At 36.0% G+C, this 12,001-nt stretch overlaps 1 protein-coding gene across 10 annotated transcripts in view; it reads right to left on the bottom strand.

Moving 5' to 3' along the window:
- Nucleotides 1-212: 212 nt before the first annotated feature.
- The window catches only part of rimbp2b (RIMS binding protein 2b), a 53,089-nt gene continuing 41,300 nt past the window's right edge, over nucleotides 213-12,001 (bottom strand). For 7 of the 10 annotated variants that reach the window (XM_046871373.1, XM_046871367.1, XM_046871372.1 and 4 more), the window contains 5 exons: nucleotides 10,744-10,844; nucleotides 8,756-8,827; nucleotides 7,757-7,876; nucleotides 6,627-6,671; nucleotides 213-4,485 (listed from right to left, as the gene is read on the bottom strand). In XM_046871373.1, coding sequence (XP_046727329.1) covers nucleotides 6,645-6,671; nucleotides 7,757-7,876; nucleotides 8,756-8,827; nucleotides 10,744-10,844 — 320 coding nt within the window. In that variant the 3' untranslated portion in view covers nucleotides 213-4,485; nucleotides 6,627-6,644. Of the gene's footprint in view, nucleotides 4,486-6,172; nucleotides 7,877-8,755; nucleotides 8,828-10,743; nucleotides 10,845-12,001 lie in introns of those variants that run through there. The other 3 variants (XR_006928304.1, XM_046871366.1, XM_046871371.1) reach the window with 3 other exon arrangements.

Consider the following 12,001-nt stretch of genomic DNA (forward strand, 5'->3'; position numbering starts at 1 on the left):
ACTGTTTATTCGTTATCCTCTAAAGATCAGACACAAATATAGCTTTATGACTGGAATAATATTCCTCAAACTAAACACAATAAAAATCTGACAGATAACAAAACCCTTGGAAAATAAATAGAATTTTAAACACTAAAACTTAGCATAAAAATAACAACGAAGCGCCAAGGATAAGTTTTGCTCTCAAAGATAAATCAGCACCAAGCCATCAATTTGTACAAAATATCAAATTTATTTCAATTAAAAAAAAAACAAAAACAAAAAACATTTTTCTTTTGCACATGCACACCCACACGATGTTAGATATCCGTCAACATAGGCTCGTTTTTTCCACGTGTTTGTTTTCTTCACCTTAATGCTAGCACACAGTTGCAGACCTTGAAAGGTTATGGTTTTGAAGACACCATGAGGGAAAAAAGCTTGCACTGTCAAGAATATAAAGTCGAATGTACAAAAAAGGCAGTCTGAAAAGCAAGTATAAACATTTAAAAAGAATGTACAAATGGACGAGGTACAAAAAGAGCAGCAAGTCACTCGGACGACATGTAGAAGCAATGCTCGACAACATATGATCTCCTGACTTGAATAAAAAAAGAAAAAAAAGGATATATTTATATATATGTTTGTGTGTGTGTATATATATTTATTTATATATGTGTATATACAATTATTCTGATGACATAAAATGTCTAGTATTTGGCCGACAATTGTACAAGATATACAGAATGTTTTTGTACATTCCTTTTTTTTTTTTTTATATTATTATTATTATTAATATAATTTTTTGGCAGTCTCAGTCCAAACTTATGTCTGCATTAGAGAGAATGTGCAAATGGAAAGATGAAGAGAAAAAGAAAAATATATATATTTGTTGTTGAGAAAATACAGTACAGTATCAGCTCAAAGACCATGCCAGCGTTCTCATCACCTTACATTCATGACGCTAATTGTTAGCTGAAAAAAAGGATGCATACTTTAATAATTAAGATGTAAATAAATAAATATGAATAATTTGAATATTAAAAACAAAAAGACATTTTTGTTGACAAGACAATACGAACGTAAAAACTTCACAAGTCCCACCTGTCTGTCTGACGCAACACAAACCATTGTGCACAGTTTATAAGGCATCTATAAGGAGGCTGAGTGTAGGAGTTTCATGACCAACCAAAATTGGGAAACTAGTCAAAAGTGGCGGGGTGCATTGATGCAGTTTCATATATACTATCTGTAAATCCATAAATATTCATAAATATACAAATCTATATATACTCTATATTATAATTTGACAAAAAAACAACTATAATTTGTGCTACACTTGTTTTAGTTTGTGCTAATTTTTAATTTAAGTGGCCGTATCTGTCTTTCTAATAAAACTTTGGGCAGTCAGCAGTACAATGTGACACGAAATGAGTAGAAGTACTTGTTTAGTCTGATATTTTAGATCTAAAATGACTTGATGGTAGTTAACCCAGTATACTAGGTGTTAGCCTGCTGTCGGTAGATACGAGTTTTAGTGATATTTCAGCTAGAATTCGATCTTTTCCCACATTTCAGCCAAAGGACGATTCAATTTATTTGTCTCCAGCGTTACAAGGCGAATGCTAATGTAATAATAAAGGAGACTTTTAAGCTAACAGTTTAGCATCATGACGTTAAAGGAGTAAACATTCCCTCAAAATATTGCTCAAATGAAAATCTATTCACAATGCTATTGGTTGAACAATGCGCTCTGAAGTGTAAAAAAAATATTTACACATGATCCTAAATTGGAAACTGTAAGTGTTCATAGCTATACTAGCCCTGATGCAACAAGCTAACTTTGGATACCAGACATATCTTGGACAGGTTCTTACTTTAGATGGATAGGAGGTCATTTCAACCAAGAGACCACTTTAACCCTAAAAATACTCCTAGTATTAATTAATATACTATACTATGAATAATCTACTGATAGATTTCACACGATAATATTCGTTAGGTGATAAATAACATTAGGCAACATTTTTTGCTCCTGGGGAGTACTTCATGTTTGCTAATTGCTTATGCTGCAAAAATATAGAAAAACCTTGCTCTTGTCTCCACGACACTGGTGACTGATCAGATGGTTATGAGTTCAAATCCCAACACCACCAAGCTGCCACTGCTGGGCCCTTGAGCAAGGCCCCCAACTGCTCAGTTCTATAAATAAGATAATTGTAAGTTGCTCTGGATGAAGGCGTCCCCCAAATATTAATACAGTCAACCCCCTCCAAAACTTGCGGATTTTCGAAACTTGCGGGGGTTCAGGGGGAGTAGAATAGGGGACAATGCATTTTTTTTTTTTATTAACAAAGAGTCAAAAATAAATAGGCACATATTTAAAATATGCTGTTTTTTACTTAGTTTGTGAAGAAAGAGATGCAAATTTGCCCATTATAAGTTTAAAATAGCAACACTGGTAAGTTCAAGGAATTTCTAAAAGTCTGGAAAAGCTCTGGAAAATGCATTTTAAAAATACGCTATTGTCCAAAACATTCCAGAACATTTTCCTGAACACTACCAGACTTTCTAGAAGTTTCCAGGAATATAAATAGCAGTGTAAATACAGAGGCATTAAAGCCAATGAGTTTACTTTAATTCCAGCTGCCTAAAAGGAAACATTTCAGCACGGCATGACATTTTACTATGTCTGTATCGATTATTATCAAAATATGTAGAGCAACGAACATTCGAAGAATTTGGTGATAACCCAATGACCACTCAAGCAACTGCAAAGTCAAACCCTACAAAACTTTGGAGTGCCAAGAAAGCAACTGTGGTCGTGTTTTCATACCCGTCTCTCCTCGCAGCATCCGGTCTCACCATGTACAGCTGAAATTTGTTGACTGGATTGAAAAAGTTGAATGAGGGCAAGTGGGCAAGTGACTTAAAATTCACTATGCTTCTGCCACCATGTGACCAGTCTGGTCGAGGCCATAAGAATGGTGTTTTTTGATTTATTTTATGTGGAAAAAAATGCACATTTCATAATATTCTGGACAGAAAACTCAAAAGGAATAAGAGCTATTAAGAGGTAAAGTTTTGAGGCATAAGCAGTTAGACAATAAGACCTACTACCCAAGACCAAAAATTGTGTCACATGGTCAATATAATTGGGGAAGGGGGTCCTAGGTTCATTTAAAAGTATTAAAAACTTGACTAGTTTAACAAGTAGTCATGAAAATCCTAGTTCCCACCCTTCCCTTTCCCACCTCCATCCAGATCCAATGGAAAAGTGTCTCCAACTATTTTACAGCACTGAGTCTTTTCAACACGTTCTTTCCTCTGGAGAGCAATCCTTGTTTCTTAGGCTTGGCTTTGGGCCGTCGCACGGAGGGTCTCTCTGGCCCCTGGGAGGTGGGGTCAGAGCCCTGGTGGGGGCGCACCATGGAGGTGGCGATTCGTCTCAGTGAGCCCCCTGCTTTTTCCACAGGAACCTAATGGGAGACCCGTAAGCGAAAGTTCAGGAGGAAAAAAAAGCCATTTTTTCTCTCTGCATATCCAACCCTCCATCTCCACCAAGTCCTTTCTGTCCCAAGAGGGCCACCGTACAGTACGCAGCGACAAAGTCATGCCAAATATCAACTGTGTATATGGCTTCACTCTATGTATGTGTTCCGAATAGATGTAAAAGTGTTCCCTTCCTCTCCTCTTCATAAAAAAAATTTAAAAATTTACGATGGAATTGCTACATTCGAGAGAGATTAAAAAAATGCATAAAAAGATGCTTTGAATATTTTGGCATCTATAATAATAATAATCATTATCATCATTATCATCATCATCCTATTCATAATCATAATATACACAGTTTTCTTGTTTGTCTTAAAGTAGTACAGTGTAGATTGGGATCATAGATATACATATTATACACAGAGAAACCTGGAGAAAATAATCTGGGATGTTTCACAGCAACATCATCTACATGTAAAAAACATACATTTTCTTTTTTAAAATTGGTAAAAGTGACTGGTCTTAGCCTGTAAATCTGTTGATCAGTTGAACTGGTAGGAAAAATAATGCATTTTCAAATCTACCAATGCAGTTCAATTGAAAAGACTGATGTATTACGATAAGTTACAGAAGAAGCAGTGCGATAAAACAGTAAACAATACGTATTTTACGCTATAGCAGTCTAATATGAATATCTATGATTACTACATAGATGTAGTTGTTTTCTACACACGGAGTAAAACAACAACTAAATGATGCATGTCCCAAACTCACTCCTTTCTAAATATAACTTTGCTGTAATGAAGGCCAGGATTAATATTTCACAATTATTTACGATATCAGACCTTCAGGGGAATTTGTGAGATGTGAAATGTTCATATCTATATATATATTTATTTGTATTATTTTTATGATCAAATTAATGGTGATAAAGAGAAAAAGACGAGTTTATAATTTACCAGTCTCGGATGTAATCTATCACCTTTCAGCATGGTAACTGCGCCATGGGACCTGAAGCCAAATCAAACCTGCTTTAAACACACACTTCATTTACAAATGTCAAGATCTTAAGCGACTAACAAACTACTGAAATGACAAAATCAAGAAATAAATAAATCAGAAATGATACAGATGACAAACTAATGCTGGTGGTGGAAATCTACTCTCTAAAAGGGAAAGAAATGACGTTTTATTGGTGTTTGTTTGCCGTTCCTTCGAGAGAAGCTGCACCCCAGTCGACGCTTTAAAAATGTCCCAATGCCATTTTGCATTTCGTTTTTAGATAAGTGCGGTCGTGTCTGGCGCACAGCCTCTTGATGGGAAGGGAGGGTCTGTTGCTACGGTCGGCGGGGAGAGGGGCGTACCACGCTACGAGGGAGGGAGGGAGGGGGAAAAGGGAGCTCAAACTCGGACCTCTGCTGTGCAACAGCGCCCATGTAGCTTGAGTCATTTGTTACAGCAGGAGTCAATGAGACGGACACTGTCATGTACAAACACCCAGAGAACCAACTGAAGATACCAGCTCTGCCCGTCTAATGCAGAACTCGGGGGTTTCACTTTCTTATAGTGTTTGAGCAGACAAATTCACTGCTTTCTGTTTATCCAATCACAGCTAAGGAGTCGATAAATTTGAGGTAAGAAAAGTGTGGTTAGAAGTACCGGTTAAAGATGTTTAAATAAGGCCTGTGTAACCTCAAACAAAGTGCTTGACCTGTGAATGAGGTAATGTGAACATTTAATGCGTTTTAATGTATAATTTAAAGGGACTGTCTGGTAGTGATAGGGTCCAACTTCACAACCATCAGATTTACAAGCACAGAGCTCTGACCTACTACTGGCTTATGTGAAGAAAGTTTTCATTTACACAATTTACACTTCCCAATTGGAGCTGATCAACTGCGACATACTCAACATCCTTTCAACACACATAGCATGAAATTTCCTACATTCATATTCTGTAAGGATTAATAATCTGACTGCCGAGAAGAAGATGAGTTTCCTTTCAGTTTCTTCCTCATCTAGAATTGAATTTTTTCCATTATGGCTTTCCAGACTGGACAATCCAAATTCCATTTCAATTAAATCTGTTGGCTGTGGACCACAGTGTAATATAATATACAATATACTATACTATAATTAGAGGTCGACTGATTTTACCGGTACTGATAGCTGAGTTGGACTGCACTTCCGATAACGATTAATATCCCGATATTTCTTAAAATGGATAATGGATTTAAAAAAACACCCCATGGTATTGAACTCTATTAAAAAATTAAATTACAAAATTTAAAAATCTACTGAATCATGAAAATGTGCTAAATGAAATAAATATGAATATATGACTTATTTTACTAAATATTGAGGAAAATAAAAGACACTTTCAAACTGAAACAAAAGTAAACACTCCAAATAAACAATTACATCCAAAATAAATATAAAAGACACTCCAACGTACAGCACGTGTCGTCAGTGATTCACCTCTAGAGGCCGGTCTCGTACTGTTTAATGTCAGCAACCCGGAAAAACTATTGGTATGGATTTTTACCAATAGCTGAAAGTTCCAGCAATCAACTATCGGTGCCGGTTAATTGGCAAAACCGATGAATCGGTGGACCTCTATATATATATATATATATATATATATATATATATATATATATATATATATATATATATATATATACACACTATTCTAGAATCTGGGCTCATATCTAGGGTCATTTTTGTAACCTAGTAGCTCCAGTACACATGTAAGACAAACGCAAAAAATTTAAGACAAAAAACTGATGCTTTGACTAATAGCCTGCATTTAGGTTAAGTAGAAAATTGTGCTAATTGAATAGTTTTTCACCAAACCATTCAATTAACATAATACCAATTATATTATAAATACAATTTTGTATGTGAAATCATGTGGCATATCGATGCCTGAGTAACTATATAGCGATTATAGCACTTTATACTATATATACTATTATATACTACTATTATACTATATTGCATATATACTGTAGGTCTGTACTGCCATGTGTGTGTTTGTCTGAGTGTTCAAACTCAACCATTAGTATGGTGTTAAAAAACGAAAGGTTTCCCATGTCACCTGCATTAGACGAGGACAGCGTTAGTCTTGGTATCGTCAGTCGCTCACTTACGTGAGGTGCACTGAGCCGTTACGGTGTGAAATGAACGCTCTTCTTCTGGTTTGCCAAGCGGGTGGAAAGAGAAAGAAAGTAAAAAAAAAACCCAACAACAAAAAAAGAACAACACCGGCATGATGCAATGCATCTTAACAGTGTGCACAATGAACATGTGAGAAGGCTAGTCAGAAAAAGGAAAGAACAAGAAAAATCTCTGAGCACAACAGCGATCATTTCATTATTATTATTTTTTTTCCTCTCATAAACCAGGACACAGTATCTACTGTACATTAGTCGTAAATCTATAGATAAAATCACTTCCCAAAGTATATCTCTTTTTCTACTTACAATTTGTTCAAGCCCAGAAGTCTTAAATATCAGCAATATACAAAAGACAAGTTACTATGGAAACATATACAAATGTTTTATGTTTATGCGTTATTGTTATTTTTTTCCCCCGTTTTTTTTTTTTTACTGGTCTCAACTCTTTTGCATAATATAAAAAAGATTCATGGAGGAAGTCAAGCATTTTTGGAAGGAAAAAAACAGGGGCATGCAGTTCTACATGGGTTTCATCTTTTTGTACATCAAAACTATTGCCTTTATTATAAAGTGATCTTCAGTTCAAACACACTCATATTCATAAAGCATCTCTTACAATCCTGCATAAATATCATACAGACTCTCGAGGGCGTCCCCCTAAATTCCCTCCTCCCCTTCATTTCCAAAATTCGAACCAGTAACAATGTGACATCACATGGTTTTCACAATTATTTTCAATAATGCTTTATGAATACTGTATTATCTTTTATTATACACACATAATCACTCTTTTCATGAGTCTTTTATACACACTTTAACATAAAGGAAAAACTTGGTACATCTCTGTAACGTGATCTATTTTGTTCATTCCTTTAATGGTACAACAAAATAAAAAAAAAAAGAATAAAAAAATATATATATAAATAAATAAAAGGGAAAACATAAAAAATAAATAAATAAATAAAATTGCCATCACACAACACAAAACACACATAGAGGAGGAAAAGAACCAAGTGAAAAACAAAGGAGAGGTAAAAAAGAGACACGGATAGAGGGAAATAGCGATGGATGAGAGAAGGCTAGTGCTGTGAAACGGGGTGTACCCTTTTGCTCTTGGTCCTGCCTGGTTGATCCTGTGGCTCAGTGAGGAAAACATCAACATCATCAGGCACTTCTTCCAGAAAGTTGGAGGGCACCAGACCTCTGTGCCCGTTAAGTTCGCCCTGTAAGGTGACACCACATGACACGACACACAAAAAGAAAAGAAAAGAAAGGTGCTATACTTATCACACGTGAGCGCATGGTCAGTCATGATACAGTGCCCCTGGAGCACAGAGGGTCAAAGGACTTGCTCAGGGGCCCATGAATGGCAGCTTGGCGATTATGGGGCTTAAACTCCTTTTCACCACTGAGTTGCTGCCTCCCAATTAAGATAAACAAATCTCAAAAAAGATTTTACAATTAATGGAAAAACGATGAGCAATGAAAAATAAGCAGTAGCTGCCACTGCAAAGCATTTAAACAAGGCCCTAAACCTTCAATTGCTCAGGTGTATAAATGAGATAAGTGTAAGTTGCTCTGGATAAAAGTGTCCGTCATATGTCATAAATACAGTATAGAGGAGCAAAAATTGAATTGAATTTTCTTTTATGTAAACCTGGATATTGTAGAAGAGTTAGATATATTTCAATGAAATCTGTAAAATGTGTATGGGGTAATTTAGCTGTACTTGTTGTTTAATACATAATGTTTAATAGTATTTCTGAGCTGTAATAAATGTCAAAACAAGCCACTCATAACAAATTATTATTTTTTTATCTTGTTAGATATGAGATAATCTTGTCTTTTGTTCATTTATTCTACCATGTCAAAAATACATTTACAAATATACAAATTGCCGATATTTACTTTGAAAGCAAAGAAATTAAATAATCTGCCATTGATGGCTGCTCAGAAATACAACTCAAGCAGGTGCATAACTCAACTCTGAATATATGTAACTTTCCCAGTTTTAATACTGATTAAATGATTGAAGTCGACAACATTTTTACTCGTCACACAGCACCAAATCACTCGAATCTATCACACAGAACTTTACTCACATAATAAAACCCGTCTTCATCGATTTCCCCAAACACCGCTATCACGTCTCCAGCACAGAAGGTCAGCTCAGCCTGAGAAACACACACAAAGACAGGTTTAGCAATTTATTCATCTAATGCTTACATACTCATTGCATTTTTAAAATAAAAAACAAGATATTGAGAAGTTCCAGGGTGTAAATGTAAAAGCAAAAGATTTACTGCAGCCAAAGTTATATCACTACATAACAAATAATTTAATCAGTAGCTGAAACAGTGAACATTTGTGGTACTAAACACATATTTACATTTACAATTAAGGCATTTGGAAGACATCCTTATCCAGAGAGACAACCAAGCAGTTCAGGGTTAAGGGCCTTGCTCAAGGGCCCAGCAGTGGCAGATTGGTGGTGGTGGGATATGACCTTGTGAACTTCTGGTCCAAATTCTACCACCTCCTTATTAAATGTATGTCCTTCAATGTGCCAAAGAGAGGGAATCACTAGGTAGGTATTAAAGGGTTTGAACCTTAAAACCTTTACGCAATAATGGGACCAGGACTTGGATTATAATGTGAGTGTTTGGCACTCTCTACTGCCCTACATCAAGTTCAAGAACGACTTTAGGTTACGTATGTAACCCTGGTTCCCCGAGGAAACAAAACGCCACGTCAACACTGCTCTGTCTCTGCGTGACCACGCTCTGAACTACGTGTGTAATCAGTCCAATAGAAAAGCGACCAGGAAGTTATAAAAGCACATGCAGTGGAGACGGCGCTAGAGAACGACCGAGCATGCTCCGCTCCCAGACAAGCTACATATAGACTGTGTGTATCCCCCTCTGTGATAAAGCGGGGTCAAAGAGGAACACACAGCCTAAAAGATCGCTTGGTTTTTTCATTTTCACTAATATTTACCTGCAGTAAAAAACAGACACACACAGAGCGCTTCCTGAACAAACAGACTCTAGCTCAGTCTCCACCATGTGCTTTGATCGCTTCCTGGTCGTGATGTCACCCCGCCAGTGACGTCACACTTTTCTGTTGGACTGATTACACACTTGAAACGCAGAGGCATTCCCAAAGCGTTGTTGACACAGCTTGAGTTCCTAAAGGGGAACAGATCGTTGCCTTCTGTATAACATTTAAAGCCCTTATCCTCCTAATGCTATACAATTAGCTAAAACTGATATGGACAAAAGTATTGCGATACCTGACTTTTCCAGCCATATGTGATCCTTCTCTATCTTCCCTGACTGTTACCACAAAGTTGGAGTCACACAATTGTGTAGAACATCTTTGGATACTAGAGCAAGACATTTTCCCCCTCACTTGAACTAGTAGACCCAAACCTGTTCCAGCATGACAATGTCCTTCTGCACAAAGCCATCTCCATGAAGATATGCTTTACATGGTTTGGAGTGGAAGATCTGCTATAGAGCTCAACCCTACCTTATATCAATACCTGATTTTGCTAACACCCCTGTTGCTAAATGAATCTCACACAAATCTCCACAAGCACACTCCAAAATCTAGTGGAACATCTTCCCAGAAGAGTGGAGGTTATTATAACTGCATATGTGGATTAAATGTGGAATGGGACGCTCAAAATATACAAAACAATCTTATGCACAGGTGTCCAAAAACCTTTGTCTATATTGTGTATATTAAAACACAAGTTTAATTTCCAGTCCAAATAAATGAAATTTCATTTGGTGGATGATATTTCTAAGAGCGAGAAGCAGAGAGTTAACTGAGAAGAATTACAACCCGAAATTGTTGCATCCATCAAGCGCTAGTGTATGCTGAGCATTTAGATTGCCAAACTGCTGAACCATGTGTATAAGTGCTGTCTTCTTCAAATCAATGCTCTTTTAGAGCTATTTATAGAGGTTAAATAAGTGATTTGTCTAATTAAATCTAAAAGCAAAAGTCCTCAGGCATACAGTATTAAAAAAAGAAAAGGCTTGAATCCTGGTAAGTGAATCTCGAAAATATATTTTTTTGTTACCTCTACATCTACGTTTGGCGAGCTCTCCCTGGGGTCATAGTCATACAGAGCCACCATTCGGTGCGTGGACATCGGGTGCCGTCCACTTCTCCTGTTCCGCTCTGCAACGGGGTGAACAAAGATGATATTATAAAGATAAAAAAGGAATTTGAACAGTATACAAAAAGACGCGAGTCTTCAATGAGTAAGAACATGAATGTCACATTATTATGAGAACTCAACACTAATGACCAACATGTTAACGCGGCATAACGTCCTACATTAAGGTTTCTAGTTCGCTCATCTCCGTAAATTGACATAAAAGTATACTGTTTTGGCATCTGAATATCCGAATTCTTACCATAGCTCCTAATTAAGATAACACTAATATGCATTGTATTTTATGAAATCCATTTGAATATTTGTAAATACAGCAAATACATGTAGTACTGTCACGATGGGTTACGTTCAAATCACTCGTTTCTATTCATCCTGGTATTTAATCACCTGCCCTAACACAGGACTCACCAATCATGCTCAAAAACAAATCAATATGGGAAAATAGAGATTTATTGCAAAAGCATTTAAGCAATAAAATGATCTGAAAAGATAAAATCACTGCCAACAATTACCAAAGAAAGAGGGAACACAAAAAAAATACAGTATACTGTATACATCTATACAGTAGAGGTTTGACTGATTCATTGGTTTTGCAGATTAATCAGCACCAATAGCTGATCGCTAGAACTATCAGCAAAAATCCATACTGATAGTTTTTCTGGGTTGCTGTCACAATACAATATAAGAGCGGCCTCTAGAGGTGGATCACTAATGGCACGCATTTTTTGTTTTGACACGACAGACTACGCACTGTACCCCATTCATGTTAGCTTATAGTGCATTAACTAAAGTTAACAGATAAAATGAAAATAACGTAATTTTAAAAAATGTACTATAAATGTTGAAATGAACAAACCATAAACAATACTTCTAAAGCATTTGTAAACTTAAGTTAATGTTACAAATAGAATCTTACTTTAAAGAGTTACCATTTAATTTAAATCCAAACAGTCATGCTTCAAATGGCCAACTTTAAATGTCCTTACGAAGGTCAGAGCATTGAAATTACATTTATTTTTATTAAGTCCAGTACTATTTTACATAAAGTTTTATATTTGTTTTTAAATTCAGTATTCATTTTTCAACTATTCAAATATTGATAAATAGATTATTGCCAAATACGATCCAACCTAGCTATCGGTATCAATAAAATTCACTA

Source organism: Silurus meridionalis, chromosome 17 (assembly GCF_014805685.1).
Source record: "Silurus meridionalis isolate SWU-2019-XX chromosome 17, ASM1480568v1, whole genome shotgun sequence".
Lineage (NCBI taxonomy): Eukaryota > Metazoa > Chordata > Actinopteri > Siluriformes > Siluridae > Silurus > Silurus meridionalis.